General features: G+C 38.4%; 2 protein-coding genes across 2 annotated transcripts; both read right to left on the bottom strand.

Moving 5' to 3' along the window:
* Positions 1-288: 288 nt before the first annotated feature.
* On the bottom strand, positions 289-1682 carry LOC306640545 (hemoglobin subunit beta). The gene is made up of 3 exons (XM_079104835.1): positions 1524-1682; positions 1173-1395; positions 289-546 (listed from the first exon to the last, which is right to left on the bottom strand). The coding sequence occupies exons 1-3, from the start codon at positions 1613-1615 to the stop codon at positions 418-420; spliced, it is 444 nt and encodes a 147-aa protein (XP_078960961.1). The 5' UTR covers positions 1616-1682; the 3' UTR covers positions 289-417.
* Positions 1683-19306: 17624 nt separating this feature from the next.
* LOC306640551 (hemoglobin subunit gamma) lies at positions 19307-20707 on the bottom strand (the record flags this gene model as incomplete). Its single annotated transcript, XM_079104841.1, has 3 exons — positions 19307-19435; positions 20267-20489; positions 20616-20707. 3 exons carry the CDS (start codon positions 20705-20707, stop codon positions 19307-19309), a joined length of 444 nt encoding a protein of 147 aa, XP_078960967.1.
* Positions 20708-23928: the final 3221 nt, after the last annotated feature.

Raw genomic sequence — 23928 nt, 5'->3', positions numbered from 1 at the left:
GAAGAGAAACTCATAAGGAAGGCTGAAAGAACATAAATAATTTTTAAAAACATAGCAAAACTTAACCCCTGAATCAAAGCTTCACTTATATACTTTTATAATTGGTAAGTAAGGATTAGAAAGCAGAAAGTTTCCCACATACGATAATTACTAATAGCCTCCCTATGGAGTCCAAGATACATGTGTCTTAGCCCATGGTCTCAACTAAGCCCTCATTTTTTAATGTCTTAAATGCCTTGTCTTCCCATGTTCCTTCATGAATGAAAGACACAATAATAATGTACACCATTGCAATGAAAAGTGTTTTTATTAGGCAGAAGTCAGATGGTCAAAGGCCTCCATAAGTTCCCCAATCTTCAGTCGTTGTTCTACAGGGCAATAGGCCATTTATAGGAGGTAAACAGCAGGAAGGGGAGCTTAGTGGTATTTGTGAGCCAGGGCATTGGCCACACCAGCCACCACCTTCTGAAAAGCTGCCTGAACCTTCGGGGTGAAATCCTTGCCCAGGTGATGGGCCAGCACAATCACTATCTCATTGCCCAGGAGCTGTGGGAAAAAAGAAGAGACTTGAATATGGTGAACAGAGGCCCAGCTTAGACAAAGAATATTCCAACTTGATCTCAAGCTGTGCCTCTGGTTGTAATCGTAAAATAAAAGCAGAATGATAGCTGAAATTAGCTGCTGTTACAGATAAGAATTCTTCTCTGTCTGTCAGAATTTATATGCAGATGTTTTCTTTCCTATCTCCTTTACCCAGGAAATAAATTTACACTGTTATTCCTTAGGACTGTTCAAAGAAGCATGACAAATTTTGTCCTCCTTGCCTTGAAAGAAACATGAGAGACTGTATTTTAAAGAAGACAAAATTTTTTAAAGGCAGGTTAAAAGATGAAAGATCTTTAATTTCAAATGGAAACTAAGAAGTTTAATGGAAGAAGACAGAGTAGAAATTACAGAAAAGGCAAACAGGAAAAAGAACGCAATGAGAGGAAACACCTGTTGTCAATAGAGAATAAAAGGTACTGACTGGTCCTCAGGGGTTGATAGTGGTAAAACCAGACAATTGTTCCCATTATAAACTGTCCCTAACACCTAAGCCTTTTCCTCAGGCTATGAAGTTGTCCTTAGAAAGGAAAAGGAAGGGTAACATTAAAGGCATGTCTTAGACTCACCCTGAAGTTCTCAGGATCCACATGCAGCTTGTCACAGTGCAGCTCACTGAGACTGGAAAAGGTGCCCTTGAGGTCGTCCAGATGCTTCAGGCCGTTACTAAAGGCATCTATCACCTTCTTGCCATGAGCCTTCACTTTAGGGTTGCCCATCACAGCAGTTGCAGAGGACAGGTCCCCAAAGGAGTCAAAAAACCTCTGGGTCCATGGGTAGACAACCAGCAGCCTAAGGGGGTGAAAAGAGCCCCGTCACAGGGAGAGTCAGTGCCTGTCAGAAACCCAGGAGATGTCTCTGTCTCCACATGCCCAGCTTCCATTTGACTCCCCACGCTGCCTGATGTCATGGATACTCACCTGCCCAGGGCCTCACCCCCGACCTCATCCGCGTTCACCTTGCCCCAGAGGGTAGCAATGGCAGTCTTCTCCTCACCGCTCAGATGCACCATGGTGTCTTTTTTTGGGGTTGCTTAGCAAACACAGTGTGTCAGAAGCAAGTGTAACCAGCAGCTGGCCCTGTTCTATCTTTTATGCCCAGCCTTGACTCCTGCATTCCCTGCCCTAATGATCGGATTGGCCAAGGCCAGGGCGTGGCCCTACTGGGTGAGGCTTGGATGATGACAGCCATACCTGTCCTTGGCAGTTGTGGCCCTGCTTTAGAAGTCTGAGTTCAGTCTCTCAGCCCTCCCTCTCTGTACACTGGTCCCATGTCAGCAGTTCAAATGGCCACTATAAATATCCTTCTTGGCAACTTATATAAATTTTGGAATAAATCGTAGGTCTATTAGAGATTATTTCCCTAATTTTTAAAGGAGGCACAGAAAAATGTAAGGGATTTGCCTGTATGGTTCAGCTCAAGAGTGCATGAATGGATCTCCTCCTGGTTCTCCAGAATGTGAAAAATAACCCACAGACAAAATGGATAAAGCCTCTGTCATGGTTCTAGTATATCTTCCTTCTCCTGGTTTGGATTAACTTTTCCTGGTAAGAAAATAAATATTCATTCATTCGTTCATTCATTCTTTGGTGTTTTTCTCTCTGTGTGTGTGTGTGTGTGTGTGTGTGTGTGTGTGTGTGTGTAATTTGGTCACCTAATCAAATAAATGATTTTGAAAAAACAGAATAAATCTGAATCCAAACTTGTCTTGTATAATAAGACCCAGACTTGGAAACACAGAGATACCTTAATACAGTAAAAATAAAATTAGTATGAAGCTATTTACAACATGAAGTTGTGGGTAGTATTGGCAGAAACAACTACTAATACTAGTCAAATGGGAACTAAAGAGGGATGGTTCTGCCTGGGGTCATCTGGGAAAATGTGAAAACAGAGATTCTCTATGACTTAAATATAGTGGTCACAAGGTGACAAGACATTCTGTCCTTGGCTTGGGTCGTTTTTCCCCTATGCTCTAAGAATATTGTGTTTTAGAATCATGTTCTTGGTTAAAATTCTCTCCAAGTCTCTTTTTCTCTATATATTTACCTAGTCCTCTGTACTAAAATATTTTCTTTATCTCTTCAGCTTTTCCAGTATCATTCCCCTTCCATTCTTTCTTGCCTCACATAATACAATGCTAAGTTCTCAGACTGGAAAAAACTCTTGAAGTGTAGAGTTTTGCTTTCTGTTATTAGTGGACGCAATTTAGAAAGCAAAGCAACTTGCACTTTCTGAGGGCAGCATAAGATCTCAACATTCCCTGACAGCCCTCTAAGTCATCTTTCCACTTTCTATCATGTCTATCTCCTGAACTTTGACCTTTGATTATATTTCATTTCCTTTTAAAAAGGGGACATGCTTTTTTTTTTCCTTACCATGTTTCTATTTTATAATCTCCTCCTGAGTCAGGGACTCTAATGTCTAGACTCATCCATCTCCTCCCTTGTTGTCCCTGGCAACACATGTTTCACAGAGACTGCTTATCCTTCCAGCTCTAACACTCTGAACCCCAATTGCACTATATTTTTAGGTTACCCCGAAAAAAAGGGAGATTCTGTATTGCCAGTTATTCCAAAGAAATTAGTAAAATTTTCATCTTCATTGTTCTGGCATAAGAGTTCTTTCAAATATTTTAAATGTTAAAAAATAAGATTTAGCTTCACCTTTACATTCTTGGATTTCATTATATTAAAATCTGAATTAGTCTTATAATTTTTTTACATGGATACTCTTTTCAATGTCCTTTTCCACAACCTTCCTGCCAGAGATCAGTCATGTAGATGGGGTAAAAATGTGTTTTGGGGAAATTCTGTGACATCCTTTGCAGGAATCCTGTCCCCCAAACCACTAGATCTTACTAAAAATAATATAGAAAGTTTTAATATGTTTCTGCAAAGAGCCAAATTGTTAAGACTACAACTTTGAAATCTTATTTGGGAGAATTGAGCACTTTTTAAGATCTCCTACCTTTTTCTGTGCTCTGAAATGTTTCTCCTAAGTTCTGTTTTGCTTTCTTCCTTAATGACTGGTCTGTGGCAACTCTTTCTACTGGGAACTGCTGTAGATACTATCATCCTAGCCTGAGGGCCTGGGCAGCTGCTCTTGAGACTGCTCTTCACCGTGACCAGTGTGGAAATCAGAAATTTTCTTCAGTTGCCTCAGTTCTGTAGGAACAAGGTTATAAGGTCATAAGGCTATCAACAGCTCAGGTATATAGAGCCAAAGTAAGTGGTAAGGCCTTTCTTGCAGTAGTGATAAATGTGGTTATGTTCAGAACCTCAGGCTCAGATCTTGCCCATTCGAGAATTCAAGCTCCATGCGTTCACTGCCCTATTCATGGTTGTGAACTCACTTCCGCCCTGTGAAAGTCCGACAGCACCCCCGATACCAGCCCCACTGACCACTGAACACACACACAGGCACAGGCAAGTAATATAAGCCTTCAAAAAAAGAGAGGTCTCAAAGTTTATTTGCTTTACTCCAATTATTCAAGCTTTATTAATTCCTAACGTTCTGGGCCTAATCTAAGTTCATCAAGAGAATAAACATTAACTTCCTTCAAAAGAATCAGGACACTCATCCATTGGAACATTGTATTGTTATTTGCTTCAAAAAATGACACTGAACTAGAGTACTTTTTGTATATGCTCTAAAGTTCAATCAGTTTCCAGGAGCAAAACATCTATTTTCCAAATCCAAGCATAGTCTAGCTACTTGCTACAGTCTTCTCTCCCATGTGTATAACCTCTTGGTGACCTCAGCTTAACATCTTCTCAGAATGAATAAAATAGCTCCAAAGAGAAACAGAGTTCCTAGAAAGAAACCACACACTCACAAAAATTATTTGAGAATTGATAGTTTCATTCTTTTTTAAAACAATACCATATTTCTCACCAGAAAGCAATGTAGTCAACAAAATACAGGATTGCTAAAATACATGTCTAATTATTACAGAACAACTGGCGGCCAACTCTAGAACATTAACACTGATATTTCCTCCCTCAAGCTTAAGCAATCACTCAGCATGAGTTTCTGTTTTCCTCATGAAGTGGGTATGGTGTTAATGTACCCAGAAGGGCCATCTTCTTCAAAGCTAAATTGGGCCTGCACCTCTGCAGAGCTAAAGTTTTGGCTCAGTATGTGACAAATAATTACAAATATATGAAAAACAATTCACAAAGGCCAAAGCTTCAAAGCACTTCTCTGAGGCTAGAGAGGAATAATCTAGGAGAATATTTTGCTACATTCCCTTGACATTAAATTACATTTTTTAATTTAAATTTTTTTTTAAATTTATATTTTTACAGACTACATTTTGATTCATTGTACACAAATGGGGTACAACTTTTCATTTCTATGGTTGTACACAATGTAGATTCACACCATTCATGTAATCAGACATATACGTAGGGTAATACTATCTGTGTCAGTCTACTATATTTCCTCCCCTCACTCCCTCTGGCCCCATTTCCCTCTACAAATCCAAAGTTCCTTCATTCTTCTCTTGTCCCTCCCCCGCCACCACCCTTCCCTCATCATCTACTTATCAGAGAAAACATTTGGCCTTTGGTGTTTTGGGATTGGTTTATTTCACTTAGCATGATATTCTCCAACTCCATCCATTTACCAGCAAATGCCATAATTTTATTCTTTATGGCTGAGTAATATTCCATAGTGTATATATACCACATTTTCTTTATCCATTCATTAATTGAAGGGCATCTAGGTTGGTTCCACAATATAACTATTGTGAATTGAGCAACCACGAACATTGATATGGCTGTATCACTGTAGTATGCTCTGGAAAGCAGTATGGAGATTCCTCAGAAAACTTGGAATCGACCCACCATTTGACCCAGCTATCCTACTCTTCAGTTTATACCCAAAGAACTTAAAATCAGCATAATAATTTAAAAATTTCTGTGAAACAAAATGAACAATATTGTGTTCCCTCCCCATCCCACCCCTTCTCCCTCAGACACACACACCAACACACCTCTTTCTGCCCTTGACCTTGACCATCAACACGAAGACTCAGCATCGGGATATAATCATCATATCTGTGCTGAACAGGAGTCCCATCCATGTCATGCTCTCCTGAATTGTCCAATATGGAGATTTTTAGGCCCAACCTACTGCTTTTATTCAATATTGAAGGAATAGGAGAGGATACAGAAAGTTATTTTTGTTTTTCCTTGGGCTTTTGGGCTTTTTCCTCATTCTAAGATTATCCATAATCTCTTTTATCCTCTTTGGAATACTCTCAAAGCCTCTATTCTCCTCATATCTGACTCTTCTCAGGACTTGATGCTCAGGAACACCACAGTGATCTTTGTAAAATTGCCCTGGAGTAGCTCTGCTTCTGGGATGTGAGCCTGTGGTCCTTGAAGATCCTACTCAGAAATGCAGAGTTCCCAGTGGCTGCCGTGTACAAGGACCTGAGAAGGAAAACATGGATATATAAGGACCTCTGCTCTCAGGCAGTGGTGAAACCAGTAAAGGGCAACTCATTGTCATTGTATCTTGTCAGAGCTTGAGAAAGTACTTTTATACAGAAGGAGGCACCAGCTTTGTTTGGGTTTTCAAATAACTCAAAAGGTAACCAACAGGAGCATGATATAGATTTAAAGAAATGCATGCAAGTTAGAGATTTCTAAAAATCCATCTACATTTTACTGATAGCAAAATAGCACTCAAAAGAATAAATGGAATTACCTAGGCAGAAAGCAAATGACTGATTTTAGAGAGCTTTCGTTTCTTGCATACTCTATGGGATCATTTTATTATTCAGATTGTCCTCCAAACCAGATGTTCTGGGACAAGAAATAATTAGTCACTCATCCACTGAGTATTCCATTGAATAAATCCCCACTTACTGCACATGTAAGAATTTGGTGGAAGGCACAGTAGACACACAAGATAAAACAGAATAGGTAGAAATCTTTAGGAAGCATGGAGTGCATGAATGAGGGTGGGGAAGAGAAGAGGGATAGAAGGAAAAGTCAGGCAGTGTGTGTGCATATATATTTGATTAATTAGTGTTATGATGGGCTCTCACTTAGCAAGTACAACTGCATTCCCTGCCCTTGTGAGCAAACTGGCCTAGGATCTGGCAATTCATTGGCTTGTGAGGATGAAGATGTACCTACATTCTTCAGTTCACTTCAACTGGTGCTGATATTGGCTATTCTAGATTTTGTGTGTCTGAACTCCAAAATCTTGTGGTCCTTTTGCTTACCTCCCAAACTCCTCTCATCCAGCATTTGCTTCTGCAGCTATATCTCCAGTTTCATTCATACATGTGACTCAGTCTGATAGTAAAAAGTATTCTAGCATTCAACTCATCCAATTCAGTCCCTTTATATTTAAGAAAACAAGTCTGGGGCTGGGGGTGTGACTCAGTGGTAAAGTACGTGCCTAGCATGTGCAAGGCCCTGGGATTGACCTCCAACACTGCAAAAAATAAAAAGAAAAATGAAAAGAAAACGAATCTGTAAGAGCAGGAATTTTAGCAAGTTAACTTTTTATAGAGTTTCTGCTTGTTTCTAGGAATTTTTGATTCTAGGAGTATTTTAGAGTGGTATAATGGATAACTATTTTGCCATAATTTGAACCCTCTTTTTTCTCTTTTGAGTAATGCCTTCCTGCTACAAAACTCTTATTTTCTCTTCATTTATGGAAAGAAATATCCATTAAAAGAATGAAAAGTACAATGAAGTATTTCTCTTCCAGTTACTGAGACAGGTTTTGGGAACATGGATGGCAATAGGAACATTTTACAAAGAGACAAAGGGAAATATAGATACTTATAGCTGCTTAAAATTATGCTGTAACTAAAGAAAGAACACGGAGGAAGGGCAAAGCAGATTTACCTCATTTGGTGAGGTTACATCTGACAGGTTGTCTAGGAAAATGATAGTACAGAATTTTTCACAAATATATTCTCAAAAAAAGTAGATTTACATTCAGGGATGAATATTTAAAAGACACACTTTTTTTTCAATTCAAAGTAATACTATAACAGCAGACAAATTCACATCCATCCTCATAGCAGGAAGGGGAAGAAGGGAGAAAGAGGGGGAACAGCAAGGAAGGGAGGGGGGAACAAAAGGAAGAACCAGAAACATAGAGGAGAAAGGAATGGAGGGATGGCTGAAATGGAATGCAAGAAGAAGGGGGAAAGACAATAAAGGAAGGGAGAGGCGACGATGCTGCCATATTGGTGAAATTTATGACTCTAATTAAAAGCAATCAGGGGTAAGACTTCAAACCATATATAGAAACATCAACAACGTGGCTGGGGTTAGGACCCCAAGGGAAAGTTTGTATGCTAGGATGGTTGAGAGGAGCCATGAGTTGCTTTAAACTATGTTACAGATTCTTTTTCTATAATCTGCAAGCAAAAAAAAAAAAGTATTGACTAATTCAAGGAAGGAGATAGCATGATTTGATTTGTATTGTTAAAGAACTATTCTCTCTTCTGTGTATAGGTGAATTTTAGAAGTGGGTAAACAGGGACAGAGCTGGGCTGCTGTTGCAGTAGGTCAGGCGGGTACAGTGGTCATCTCCATATTAGGCTGTGCCAAGAGGGTGGTGTTAGTGTGAGAAGGGAGAGACAAACAGAGGGCTAAGTTTGCAAGAGAAATATTAAAATAAGACCAGGAGCTCTGTCTTGGGCATATTGTATTTGATGCACTTTTGAGCAATCCAAAAGGAAATATTTAGGTATTTAAGTTTGGAAGAAAGAATAGAGCCAGGTCAAGAGTACAGAATGGAATAAGGCATAGAGAAACAGACGACAGCATGTTGTACAAACCACCCCCACCACCTGTTGAAAAATGACAGAAAATGCTCTTTACTAATACCTCCTTGAAATCCTATATCATTAGGTCCCTTCTTGTAAACAAGGAACTTGATTCTTAAAAATATGAAGTAAACTTTTTAAGTCCTCAAGGTTATATATTATTTTTATGAATTTTGAAAACTTGACTTTTCATTTCAACTCCCTTCTGCCTTATATGATTTTACACAACGGGAATGCATGGTCATATTTTTCATATAAATGGATTGCACTGAGAACATTTTTAAAGTGGAATGAAATCTTAAAGTCGAAGAGTAGTTTCTATTCTATTCCAATAAGGGCCTGGCTTTTGCCAGCAGAAATGGTGACCAAAAGGGAAAAATTCAAGGAGACTTGGGCCATTGATAATAAGAAATAGGGAGAAACCAGGAAGACTTTAAGTTTCTGGTTTTGATGAAAGAATGAGCGGTTACCCAAGTTGACTGAAGTGGAAAACACTGGAAGTAAAATTGTTTCCACAGAATAAGTGAAATGCCCAGGTTGATTTCATAGTGTCTAAGGGCACCTATGTGGAAGAGTTCAGTAAACTCTTCAATGTGTGGATTGGGCACAGAGATCAGAAGTGAGAGCTGAATATCAGACTTGAGAATTATGATTATACAATTGATATTGAAGGATTTAAGTATAATTGATATACCTAAGAAAGATTATGTTGAACCACAAAATGAGTGGATAAAGGAAAGAATTTTAATGAGCACCCATATTTAGTGTGAATCACAAGATATGAGGTCAGAGAACAAAGAGTGCCCAATAGTTTTAGAACTCAGTATTGATTTTAATTAGTATAATTTTAACTTTGGTCATAATGGAATTCAAATTATGGTTGGTTTTACAGAAAATTGAAGACAAGGTTTGGGATTCTGACCATGAAAATCTGTATTACATCACATACTATACATCTGTACAATTAAAATAAAAATTAACTCACAAGAAAGGACAAAATAGGAAAGGACCATGTAAAGGACAGGGTGGGTATATACAGAGAATAGGCTACATGGTATGAGAGAAATAATAAGGACTCCAGGGTCATTTAAACTTGGGTGTAAAGTCTTCTACCAAATTTGCCATCTAGCTATCCTGAACAGGTTACTTAACTATTTGAAATTTAATAAGCACAAAATTAGTTCAATGAATAATCTCAGTTCAATTATCACTAACTTGCTATATGACTGGATGAATTAATTATACTGATTTTATGACTACTTTATTGACTTGAAAAAGGGCAATTGGTCCTGATTCATAATATCTGGATTTTGAATCATGGGGTCATATATTCTACACATAAGAGGCACATGGTAAGTAAGTGACATTATTTTTTATTTCTATGTCTTTAATGCAGTGCTCTCCAGGATTCTAATATCACTTCATTTCTGTTAGCGTTCTGTCTTTCCATGTTATCTTAACATGACAGTAATCATCACAATTATCATTCCACATTATAATTATTTATTTATTGCACACATCTTAGTTTCTTGATGTAGGTTAACATTCTTATCTTTAACTTATTCCTCATCTTCCCCTGAATTTCTTACCCTTGGGTTCTATGCATGATCTGTAATGGAAAGCTCTGATAAAAGGAGGATAAATGCGAAGTTATTTCTGGCCTACCTTCTCTCTGTGTCTGGAAGAGTTCCTGCAGCAAAGCATCTCCATGAATGTCATTATCATGCCCCCATTGTACAGTCCAGGGGTCTCCAGGGAGTCCCTTCCATGTCACTCACCCAGTACTCCTTCTCTTTTGCCCTCTCATAGAATATTTTCTCTCTCTGTCATTGTAGGCTTAGTTGTGGAAGAAGCATCTTGATTTTGTTAATTTCTTTTATTCTCCTAGTTGATGTCTTAGCTCTTCCAGCACATGTTTAGCTAACTTGTTGCATTCAATTATCTGTTGAAATAACTTACAATGATCTTTGTTTTCTTGGGTGGACTCAATATATATAGTTGAATATATATATATTCAACTGATTTCTGATGCTATGTCTTATTAGTGTTTGAATTATTAATGTGAAAAAATTCTACCACATAATATCAGTCCAATACAACAGTTCTTTACAAAGATTTGAGGAGAAAAGATTGAGGAAAGTGTAACAGCGTAGAGGCAAAAGAAGGAAACACATGACCTATAAATGCTAAGATATCATATAGCCCTTGTAGAACCAAGATACTCTCATTTTAGCATTAAAACTCCTCTGGGAGTAGTGAAGCACTTCTAATATAGAAAGGAGGGATCTTATTTTGGCATCATGCATTTGTTCATTTCTAAGTATGAACCAAGTGCAAACTTTGTGCCAGGGAATGTGCTTTGATGCTTAAAGACAAAAGATTTTTTAATAATAAAATTCTCTACCACAGGCAGATTAATATCAGTAGTGAAATACACAATGAATAGGTAAGTTCATGAATAGAAAAAGTGCTAATATCTATGATAGGAAAGAGCACATGAATGTATCAGAAGTGATAGAAGGGCTTCTAGCCTAGTAGAAATAAAAACAAAACACCTTCTTGGTGAAATGCCATGTAAGTGAAGATTTGGAGCATAAGTACCAGGTAAAAAGGGCAAAATGAGGGAAAGAAGGCATCCAGAGTGAATGGATGGCATACACAAAGCTAAGAGAATTACATGCAGAAATCCAAGTTCTGTGTTTACTGGGGTAAACGCCTTAGAGCACATAAGTATGCACTGTGCCAAAGTGTTTCTGTGTGTGGATGGAATGTTTGTCCATGTGACATACGAAATGACACACATGTACACACACTAGTTCACGTGTGTCACAGAGTGTTTATGCTCTTATGGGACTCTACATGATGATTTACACGAGCATTCATGTTTTATGTCAGTTTTATATAGTTTTTCATCTACCAATGTGTGTGCTTTGTGTTAGTCAGTAAACACATATATGAAAATTGCTTGGTGGGAAATGAATAGATAACACAAAATGATACTCTCCTACCCTAATTGGGGATACAGTGATGACTAAATGTGCAGAGGATAGGACAACTATGAGGTTTAAGGTGTGGTTTCTTAGTCACTGTAATTATTCAAAGACAGTGTTTAATTACTGTATAATGAAGGACTCACTGAGTTATTTTGTGCATAAGCAACACCTATTTATTCTGCTTAGTGGGCTCTGAGTGGGGTCTGAAAATCATGTTAAAAATATTTCAGAAGCTGTTGGATGGTACCAACTGCTACCCAGTGATGGGATAAGGAGAACTTCCTGGGTAGACACATATGAGAAATATTCTGAGAAAGTGGTTCAGGATCAATGAAATAAAAGAAGAAAGGAGAGTGTGCTTTCTAAACCTTGTTTGGGGTGTCAGTCTGTGAGTGCTGGAGACTCCTGAAGCCTCTTGTGTACACGAGTTTGAAGTGAAGGCTTCATACCAGTCAAAAATAAGTAAATAAATGAGGGGAAGATTACAGTAGAGTAGAAGGAAAACAAGGAGACAAAGCGGGGGTCAGGAACTGAATGGAGGGAATAAAATTTCATGCACGTATGACTTTGTCAAAATGAGCTCAACTATAGGTATCACTCTAGTGCTCTAGTAAAAATGTAAAAAGTGAGGTCAATACTGCAAGAGTGGTTATGCCCATCACCAGCTCCAGACAAGGCACTCCCTAGGAAGTTCCTGTTCTGTCAATAGATCATGGATTTCCTTCTTTTCAGCCATGAGACATGGAACTTAGAGTCTGTGACCACCTCATCTCATTTCCCAGTGTGTGGAATCATTGCCACATTGGCCTCACACTTAGTTTCTTAATTTAACTGATGCCATCAACTTCAGTCCATTGCCTACCTCTCTCATCCAATCACAGCAAGTATCTCTGATTATCTCCTAGTCAGGGTCTGTCTAATCAGTTCTATATGAACACCAGGATCAATTTCTCTAAAATTCTCTATTCATTATTTCACTCACTCTCTTATGCCAAAAACTTCACTGATTTTTTCCTTATAGCAATAGCTTCTTTCTCTGCTTCTCTGTCTATACATCATCTTCCCTAATTTTATACACTCATTTTTCTTTTTCTCTTTTTTCTTTTTTTATACCAGAAATTGAAACCTGGTGCACTTAATCACTGAGTCACATACTCTGCCCTTTTTTGTATTTTATTTAGAGACAGGGTCTTGATGAGTTGCTTAGTGTCTCACTAAAGTTGCTGGCTTTGAACTTGTAATCCTCCTACTTCAGCCTCCTTAGCTGCTGGGATTACAGGTGTGAGCCACCACACCAGACCCACCCATTGTTCTTAAGAGGCCATCCTTCCTCTATCAGCTAGACTTGGCACACTGACTCCTGAACCACAGTCTTTGAATATACCATGTGGAATTTTATCTTTACCAACGATCAGTTCATTTCAATACTGATTGCCATTTGTATAGGTAAATATAAAATAAAATACATAGCCACAAAATCATACATATTTATGAATTCAGAAATAATAAAAATCACATTTATGGAAAGAGAGACTGGTTATATAACTGGTAGTGTGGTAAAGACCTGGGAAATATTTATTCATTTAATTTTTCATAAAAGTGTTTTCAGGAAACTAAATATGTGAATTTATGAGGCTAAGCAGAATCAGAAATATGGTTCAGTCCACAGAACTAGCATGTGAACCACTGATGAATCTGTTCACATGCCATAGGGATGTTTTCCTATTAGTACCACTAAAGACACTAAGGAAAAATGCAGGACCCATCATTAGTGCAATATAACTGATAAAAATATGTTTTTTATATTGAATAGACATGAACTATAACCACCAAAGGAGCTCCATCTAAGTTAATAGCAGCCTATATAGAAACTCTGAGTTCCAACTTACTCCCACCCACTGTGGACAATTCTCTAAACAGTACCTCTCACCCTCCCTTTATCTAAAGACATCATCTCACTCCAGAGTCTAAGTCTTCTTCCTGGGAGTAACTATCCCCTTGAAGCCATTACAAATTCTCCACTATCTTGAAGACACTCATGGGAATCTGTTATCTTCCCTCAAAGTCCCAGTGTCTAATGATCTCATTCCCACTGGTGAGCCTCCTTTCAGCTGAATCAACATAAATGATGAGGACAGAGAAGGAATACAATGATATTCCTTATGCATCATACATTTGTATTCCATTCTTATCATATGGGAGCAGAACCTTGGATAGAGGGCTTGTTCCCCCACAATATCAATGAAGATGAACTCTCAGGGACACAGGACACTTTAAGAGGCATAAACACAGTGGAGAAGGAACTCAGTGGTTCTTCTAAACCAGAACATTAGCCCCTGAAGTTGTTCGTTGTAACCCCCCTGCTGAAGTGGATTGCCAAGACAATCAATGCCACATTGCCTTAAAGATGGGGAAGAATCAGAGATAGAAAGAAAATGGTGCATAATGAACAGAAGACCTTTACCTGGCCTTGCAATAAATAGACTTTCAGGGTCATGCTCCTAGAAAAGCATGTCATGATGACATTGTCTTGATGTGGGCTTAACATGACTCCCAGCTCTGTACTTACCATTGTGCTCTGTTCTCCCATGTGTCCTGACAATTCACTCTCCCAGAACACTGTGACTGCTTTTTTCAACCCCTTTAGAGACCCCTTCTTTTTTGAAGTAGGGTTATAATACTGCAACTAAACTTAAAATATGGAGCGTGGAGAATGATGACAGAGGATGGGAGAGCATGGACTGAGATTGGGGTTCTCGTGGCTGTGGCGTGCCTGGTGCCTGGGAATGTCTCTGTGCAAGAACATATGATGAGTGCTGGGGAGATAGCGCAGTTGGTAGAGTGCTTGCCTTGCAAGCACAAGGCCCTGAGTTCAATCCCCAGCACCGCAAAAAAAAAAAAAAAAAAAAAAACAAAAAACATATGATGCTTAGCTGCTGTGGCAATGCCCTGCGTGAGGAGGCTCTGTGCAAGAGCCCAATCAGTTCTAACCTTGATCTCAGGCACAGAGCTCCAGGGAAGGAAGAAATTTTTATGCTAGACAACCACAATATTTCACCAGCTCTGCTTCTCACGTTCCTGCCTGCTTTACAGTCACTTTAAACAATGTACTTGTTTAAGAGCTACACAAAACTCCTAACATTGCTCTCTGCAACTGTGGATTGTAACTGTGGAAAAGCTACAGATGACCTAGGTTCTGTAACTTTCCTGAATACAAAGAATAATGGTTGCCTAGTCTTTAACCTGATGATGAGACATATATAAATGCAGATTTCTGGCATAACTCTAGATCTGCAACTCCATCAGAGAGCAGAGCTCCACCTGATGCCAGCTTAATCTTCAAGATCTATGTCTGTGAATCTTTATTTTCTAATCCCCCTTTGCCCCTCACTGGACAGAGAGTTTGGTCACGCTGGTCATGGCAATTGAGTTTAAGTTCCTAGACACCACAGACAACCAAATTGTTTGAATATTCAAATGACAGAGAAAGCTGTGCCATGTATACAGCAGCATTTGCTCACTGTGAAGTGTGAAAGCTTCCATGGAAAATATTGGTGTTACTTTGCTCTGTTGTGTTTGTGTGAGTGTGTGCATGGTTATGATACTGGGGATTTAACCATGGGGTGCTCCATCACTGGGCTACATCATCAGTCTTTTTAATTTTTATTTAGAAACAAGGTCGTGCTGAGTTGCCTAAGCTGGCCTCAGACCTGTGATCTACCTCCCTTAACCTCCCTTAGTCTCTTTGTTTGGATATTCTACTTGGTTCTTTTTCTAACCTCAACAAACTTTCAGAAAAGTTCTCATCAATTTTCGAAGAATGTTTCAATTGCAAAGGCAAAATATTCTTGGCCTGATTCATATTCTTCATGCTAAAAACAATAGTTCAATTATGGGCAGTACACTTTATAACAACTGGTTGTCCAGAAATAGCAGACAGCTAGTAGCCTCCACTTGTTGAAGTAATTAACCTTGGTTTTAACTGTCACCTTTGGAACAGCCTAACCACCCAAATCAAGAGCTTCCCTGCAATATTATTTTTTAAAAATAACTTTTATAAAATATTATTGCCTGTGTTTCCTAAACCATCTTGGCATAAATATTTAGGATGAAAGAAGAAAGCATAGAGAAGCCTAGAACTCACCCTGAAGTTCTCAGGACCTACAGACAGTTGATCAGAATGCAACTCACTCAGCTCACTTAACAAGGGTGGCTTTGAGATCAGCCCTATGCTTAACAGCCTTTCCAAAAAGTTGGTCAGCACCTTCTTGCCATGAGCCTTCACCTTGGTATTGCTCATTATTGCAGTCAGAAGACAAATTTCCAAAACTGTCAAAGAATCTAAGTTCTTGCTAGACCACCAGAAACCTGGGAAAATCATGGTTATAGTGAAATTCTAAACTCAGAATATGTAAGAACCATGACTCATCCCTCTTTCAGGACTACTTTGTCTCTTTTTCCACCTGTCCTGGCCTCCTCTAACTACCCTCCCAGGATTTTACCTCTGCTCTTATCCATGTTCCCCTGGCTCCACACGCTGGCAACAGCAGGCTTCTTGTACCATGTACTGGGGTGACAAATCTGGGAATTTACCAGTCAATCGCAATGAGCCAGAAGCAGCCTATGTTGACACTTCTCCGGGTGTCATTTTATTTCTCATCTCTGGCCTCTAGCTCTTTACTTATCCCAGTGAACTGAGGTTATAAGTCAAGGGTAGATTGTGAGACCAGGGTGGGGTTTAAACAAAGAAGATATTGTGAATGAACATCTGTCTCTGATAGTGTCAGGTGGCCCTCCAAGGGCACTCTGTTGTGACCACAAGGTGTAAATTAGATTCAGAAAGTTTAAGAATCTGGTCTACTGAGTATTGAGTCAATTGCTATTATGAGGCAACATTCTGCTCTTCAGCTAGGGTACTTGCAGAAGAAACCAAGGTGTTCTTGGTTATGAATTGTCCTAAAGCTTACATGGGGTCACTGCTTTTATAGTTACCTTACATTTAAAAAAAAAATAATAATTCAGTATCAGTCTAGAAACAGAGTATATTGCTAAGAACTAGGTAACTGAGCATTACTTTGTGTTTTTTGAGTTGTACTAACATTATATGCACAGTCTAAGCAAAATGTTTTCACTTATTATATGAGTGAATGTCTTTGACAGATGCCATGTCTACTCATTCTTGTGATCAAATACTGAATTGAGTGTTGTGGTCAGGAGATGTTCATGTGTTCAGTGAAGAGAGTAATGCAAGATCCCATGACAAGACCAGGATTTAGGTGATTTGTGTCTAGTCTATACTGTATCCACACTCCTTTGCTGTATTTAACATTTCCTCATATCTCATCAGGCGAGGCAGTCTTCATCAACAGTAATTCACATACTAATGTTGCTGTGGCCTGAAGTACTTTGGTCTCACACATTTCAAACAAGAAGTTAAAGGATAGATGGGGCACATTTCCAGTGATAGAAGAAATAGTTCATTTTATTATTCTCTCTGAGTCCACTCCCGATACTTAGCACTTCAGAAAACTGATTTCCTTGTCCCTGAGATTAATTCTTACAAAAACTACAGTGTAATAAATATTTATTGGAACATTCTAACATTCCATAATGTAGACCCAATACATTAGGCCTGAATTTGTTATTAGGAAATAAATTATTTTTGCCTACTTGATACAGTGAGAAACATTTTTCCTGTATAGTCTTGGAAAACTTTAAATGGAAAGCCTGGATAACAATGATTAAGAAGCCAGAAGCAGTATGCCATGAAAGACTGAATTGTCTATGAGCTCTGTCTCAAATTGGGTTAGTACAGAGACAAAAAGAAAAGATTCTGTACTTGGTTACAGAGATATACAGTCTGAGTCAAACCCAGGGGGAGCCATTTTAAGACCAAATTCAGTCCAATAGAAAGAATAGGCAACTTTGTCCACAGGAATGCCACCTGTAGACACTTTTGGGCCTGGACTGAGGTTGTGACTCAGGTTACTTGCCCTTTAATGACCCTAATACTCATCTCCAACATGATGTATGCACCCAGATATCCCTCTCAACTGAGGGACATTAAATCTCTATGTGTGGGCAAATGAACTCTCCATCTTTCCAGCAAAACAGAAAGTGACTGCAGTTACTTGTAACTCTTGCTTGTCTCTTAGACTCTCTAGACAACCACTTTCAAGACTTTTTTGATTCTTTCTTGTTCATAGTTTTTCTGCAATTCCAACTTATGTCCCTGTTCACTGCTTCCATTCACATCTGGACATTGAGCAAAACAATACTAGATCATCATCACAGAATCTAATGATCATCCATTGTTGTATATATTTTAAAGAGCAAATATTTATTGAGTACAATCTTGTTGTATGCTTTTTTAAACACTGAGAATTTTAGTGAACAAGACAGAAAGTTTATGTGGTCTTATGAATGTCACATCTAACACAGGGGACCAATCTAAGTGATTAAACAAATAAATGAATATGAGAATTTTATGTGCTATTATATGACAAAAAGAAAATGCAAACAACAATATGGTAGCACAAGATTAAGGGCAACTATTATAGGAGAGCTCTAGGTTAAAAAGTCACCTTTGAAATGACTTAATGATGAGGTAAAGTCAGTCAGAAGTAGTTTAAAAACAAATTCCCAGAAACAGAAAGGCAAGTGCAAAGCTCTGTGGATAGAAAATAAAGGAAGAAAAATAAACAAACAAACAATAAAATCTTGCTACTTCTTTATAGATAAGGCATTACAAGCCCAGAGAAACATGTGCTAAGGGAAAATAAAATAATCCAAGTCATGGAGATGGTTTGATATATTATTTGGTATTATAGATGAGACTTGGGTGAGAATTTAATTCCAAGATATTGAAATCAATGGAGATTAGTACACCTAATGTTAGTATATTGCCTATGCATCATTCACAGTCTTTTATATATATATATAATATATATATGAATTATATATATATATGAATTATGTATATATGAATTAGTTAACTTCCAGTTTGTAAGAACTCCTGTTAATCTGTCTTCCCAACTAATCCATATAAAGACTTCCCAGTTCTTTTTGGTCTCACAGTACTGTCTGTTGATCAGACACACTGATGCAGCTTCTGATCTGCTAGTTTATTTTCCTCACAAATAACCCCACCTCACCCAGAAGTTTAAATGATGTGTTTTACTTGACATGCTACAAGCAATTTGCACACTTGAGCATTGTCTCTCATGAGGGCGTGGGACTGATTTAACCTTCATAAGGCAAGCACCAACACTAAATGTACACATTTCCTCAGAAAAAAATGAGGACCAGTTCTCTGGAGTTGACTTGGGAAAGAGCTATCCCCTTTTCTGATTGCCAATGTCTTCAAATCCCACTCCAGCCTCAAAAGTGAAAAATGAAAACAAATAGAATGCCATCATAACCCCTGCCTGGACCTTGACTTCCTAAGCCTGGAATAATTTTCCACCACTGAGCCCATTCTTGCCATTCTGCCTCCCATCAGCCCTTGGGGTCCTCCCTGACGTCTTCCTCCTCTGTTCTAAATTGACTGGTTCTGAGTGTGTTTGTCCTGTAGAGGAGCCCTTCCTTCTCAACCAAGCTCTCCAGCATCTGGGCTTTCCTTTGAGAAACTCCCAGGTGCATGTTGTTCTTTATTTCCTTATCAATATCTACATTTCATGCAAAAACAAATAGAGAACATGCACACACACACACACACACACACACACACACACACACACACTACCTCAATATAAAATCCCTTTGGGCTTATATATTTAAAAGTACATGTAAAAGTAGAACTGAAGGTAACACAAAAGATTTCTTAACAGAATACTTTTATTATTTTTGTTATTATTGAAAAATAAAGCTTCTCTCTGAAACTTCTGTACTATGGGTAGGGGGTTCAATGATACTTGTGGGCCAGAGCACTGGCCACTCCAGCCACCATCTTCTGCCAGGAAGCCTGCATCTGGGGAGTGAATTCCTTGCCAAAATGTTTTGCCAGAATAATCACGAGCATATTTCCCAGGAGCTATAAAGTGGAAAGAGACAATAGATAATAAGCACATTGAACAGAGAGATCTAGACTCATTTCCTGTTATCTAAACACCCAATTTTCACTCATAACTAAGCATGTATCAGTTTCCCTCAAAACCTGAGGTAGTACCCAGGTACCCAAACCACATAAGTAGTCCATGCCCTTTGTGAAACTACTCATGATTTAAATATTTATATTTAAATGTGTATATCATGATTTGAAATTTTATAAATTACCACCAATAACCCCACACTTTGTGGACTGGAAAAAAAATTCAGTTATATTTCCAAATCCACTGCAGTCCAAATGTTCCAGTTTTTTCTCTACCCCAGAGACACATAACCCCTCTCCTGGAGTTGTAAATTGGGCATTAGAAACATGTCAGACAAGAGTCCAACCTATATGGGAATGGCCTTAGCAAAGCTTGGCCTAGGTTTCTTCCTTTTACTGAGTCAATATGTGAATATCTTCTCCATTGCCATTCTTTCCCTGATTCCAGCAGGGTTTAAAATGAATTGAAAAGAGGGGAAAAGACTTCTCTTATAGAAAAGTGTTCTTCCTGTAAGAGTTAATTTTAAAAACTGTCTTTCTTCATCTTTACACAAATCTCCACTCAAAGGCAACAGAGTACAGATAAGTCCCTTAGGCCCAAGTACTACTTGATCTCAACTGAGTTAGCCCTCTCCAGTTGCTGTACTCCAAAATTCAGTATTTCAGAACGTGTCAGACCCTACAGGTAGCCTCACTAATGCTCAGATCAATGCTTAGTTATCTGGACTTTCCCAAGACTGAAAGCAAGAGGGGTTGAGTATCTCCTGGACTTACCCTGAAGTTCTCAGGATCCACATGCAGCCTTTCACAATGCAGCTCACTCAGCTGGGAAAAGACACTCTTGAGATCATCTATGTTCCTTAAAGCTTCTCCCAAGGATGTCAGAACCCTCTTGCCATGGGCCTTGACCTTGGGATTACCCATAATGGCAGAGGCAGAGGACAGGTTTCCAAAGTTGTCGAAGAACCTTTGGGTCCATGGATAGACAACCAGGAGCCTGTGAGATAGAGCAAGGATAGTTGGAAAGTCAGGGTGTCTCCCAAGTCCCCAGAGAGGCCTGGGTTTCCGCTAGCCACAGTTTCCTTCCTTCCTTCCCTCTCTTGTCCTTTCCCCCAGATCCTACCTTCCCAAGGTTTCTCCTCCAGCCTCTTCCACATTCACTTTTCTCCACATGCTTGTGATAGCAGCTTTATCCTCAGCTGTGAAATGAACCATGGTGTCTGGTTTAGGAGCTTATCGATAATCTCAGATGCTTCAGAAGCAAGCATGTCCAACTACTAGAAGGCACGTCCTTTTATTCTTCAGCACTGACCCTGTGTCCCCTTGCCTCACTACATGCTCTGAGGCTATTGGTCAATAGCAAAGGCTATTGGTCAAAAGCAAGACTGGTCATGGTGGGGGTGGGGTTTGAGCAGAGCAGGTTTCAGACAGACATTAGTGTTAAGATAATAGTGCTAGGGAGGCCCACTCCAAGGGACCCTGCTGCTAACATTTTTTAGGGTGCTTCTCCTGTTTCAAGTCAATTTTCTCAATTTTCCTTTTATTCTTTAGCTGTGTCCTTCTTATCCTGCCAGAGATTATTCTAGGACTTTCTTGCCTGCCTTTCCTATATTTTTGTCTCTAGCCTCAGAGAGGCCTAGAGGTTAAAGCATGGACAAACATGTAAATAATTCAAGTATTATGAGATTCTTATTTAAGCACAGTGTTTAAGATCTCTGAGGGAACAAATATAAATCTCATTCAGATAGGAATGGTTTCCAAGCAGGAAGGGCTATATTGATCTTTGAATACATTCTCTGTGGGTTTAAGCCATGTTCTCCCTAGTTCAGAATAGTCTAAGGAAAAGAATTTCTGTAAAGCGTCAGTCTCATTACAGAAATAGATTAGTGTTGTGTAACACAATATAGGACTGAACCCTAACCTCAGTATGCCTGTCTGAAATAAAGCATGTCTCCTTTGAGCAAGTTTTTGCTTCCCTGTCAATGCACTGTGTAATCAGCAGGTAATATGTATTCCCCCTGGATAAATGGGTGCTGGCTGCTGAGTCAGGTCTGGGTAGTTCTTCTATGCTTAGTGAAGAGTGCAGGGAACTTCCGTGGTAGGTACATACTATGACCTTGGATGATTTATCTTTCAAATAATTTTAGTCAATTTTATTTCAAGACATAATACCAAGAATCACCTTTGCTTCCTCCATGTGTTTGCAAAGCAACTCATGAGGCAGGAGTTTCTTTTTCACTGACTAACATTCCACACATACTGTCACAGCTGGGACAGAATTACATTTTTAAAAAAAACTTTTGTGTTGTTGTTTTGCAGTGCTGGGGATCCAATACAACTATAGATATTTGTAATGTTTCTGTTAGTACATTATAGTTATACATAATAATCAGGTTCTTTTTGATATAATCATACATGCATGGAATTTAACTTGCTCTATTTCAGTTCCTAGTGCTTCCTTTATTCCTCCCCTCCTCAATCCCCTGATTTTTCTTCTTCTATATATATTGCTTTTAAAAAATTTGGTGCTTTATAGACATAATGAAAGTAGAATTTATTATGTATATTTATTCATGTACATGGTGTGATTTTGTCACATTTATTCCTCTTTCCCTTCCTCCTTTCCCCCCTCAGTTTCCTTTCTCTACTCCATTGATCTTCCCTGTATCCTTCTGAGATCCAACATCCTCCATGCATTTATCCATTATTTTGGTCTAGCTTCTGCATATAAGAGAAAACATTTGATCATAGATTTTCTGGCTGAGTGAAATTCCACTGTGTATACTATATTTTCTTAATTCATTAATTCACTGAGTTGAACCCGGGCTATTTCCATAACTTGGGTATTGTAAATTGCGCTACTATAAACATTGATGAGGCTGTATCACCATCATATGCTGAATTTAGCAATTTGGGATAAATACTGAGTGAGATATCTCAGTCTTAGGATGGTTGCATTTCTATTCTGACATATGACACCAAACAAAACAAGAAGAAGTCATACCTTCTTTGTTTTGTTCTGTTTTGCTTTTGATTACCTTGCTAGATCATAATGCCTGAAGTTTTGAAAATCTGGCTTGACTATTTGCCCTATTATCTAAACTCATAGATTATATACAAATCAGATGAAGATGTTACCTATGCACTTTATAAGAGGGAAATTTTGGTTTTGAATCATTTTAACCCCTAACTTCTCATGAAGACTGAAACTAATAATATAGATGAAATCCTTTAGGTCTTTATAATCTCATGTAAAGTTTTTATCTGTTCATAAATGGGGACTAGGTGATCAGGGAAATGAAATTTGTTAACATATCAATAGTAATTCTACACTTACAGCCAAAATAATTTGTGACTTCTCTGAATATAAGAGAGACAGAGGAAAGTTTTACTGGTTTAGCAGCATAGGACATAGAATCTGAGAGAAGCCCAGGTTAAAGTCTCTTTAATATTATGTATCTGTGAGATGGGCATGCCAAGTACAGATCTTTGACCACATCCCTACTGGGTTCAATTTGTAGGTCCTGGCCTTGGAGGATGACTCAGAACCTAAGATAAATGAATCAGAAAGTTAAATTGTCCTCTGAAGGCTTATTGTTCAGTAGATGGAGATATAGAAAATGAATATGTAGTCCAGTCTAGAAAATAATATCAGACATTATTACTAAGAAGAAAATTAATATCTGCACTTGATTAAAGTGAAGTATGCTTAGTAAGCCTGAGTATATCAGGAAGAGTTTGAAGCAGAAAATAAACTTTTGGTGTGCTGGAGAAATAAATAAAGGGCCAGTGAGTTGGACATGCAAGTGGTAAAATAAGAATGAAAAGAAGTATTTTACAAAAGAGGCATGGGCTTAATGACTTAGAACTGGTTGACAGAGGCAGGAAGTGAGTAGTCGTTGCAAGATTTTAATCCCAGTAATGACATAATCTGGAAACCCTTTGTACTCTTCACTAGATTTCATTCACAATACTATCTTGTTTATCACAACTCTATTTTGTTCAGATGGCTTTTAATGCCTAGCAATAAGTATTAGTTTTCCTTTCATCTACTAAATATTTAAGTCATCAAGACCTGTGTGTATGTATGTGTATGTGTGTGTGTCTACACGTAAATTATGAATTTTGTTTTATTTTTTAATTTATTTTTATTGTAAACAAATGGAATATGGAATGAATATGTTTTCAATCATGCTTTTGGAATGGTATACTATGATCCCTACGGAGCAGAGTATGTGTATCATTCTACTATCACCCCATCACCATCCTTGTTGATACCCACTGTCAGAGTAATAGTTGGAGGCAAGAAAGAGAAAATGAAATTGATTGATAAAAAAATGCACATTGTTCTCATTTGCTGACAAAGTAACTGGATGACAAGATTCAGTGTCACAAATAATTCTCCTTTTTCTGTTCAGAGGCTAGTTGAAAGACCA

Source organism: Sciurus vulgaris (genome assembly GCF_902686455.1).
Source record: "Sciurus vulgaris genome assembly, chromosome: 11".
Taxonomy (NCBI): Eukaryota; Metazoa; Chordata; class Mammalia; order Rodentia; family Sciuridae; genus Sciurus; species Sciurus vulgaris.
This window is presented reverse-complemented; position numbering and strand designations above follow the sequence as displayed.

Excerpts from the sequence above, each read along its gene's own strand:
- LOC306640545 (XM_079104835.1), bottom strand. The coding sequence starts at position 1,615 with ATGGTGCATCTGAGCGGTGAGGAGAAGACTGCCATTGCTACCCTCTGG. Across the intron at positions 1,396-1,523 it reads GGGGGTGAGGCCCTGGGCAG|GCTGCTGGTTGTCTACCCAT; the intron begins GTGAGTATCCAT and ends TCACCCCCTTAG. Across the intron at positions 547-1,172 it reads TGGATCCTGAGAACTTCAGG|CTCCTGGGCAATGAGATAGT; the intron begins GTGAGTCTAAGA and ends TTTTTCCCACAG.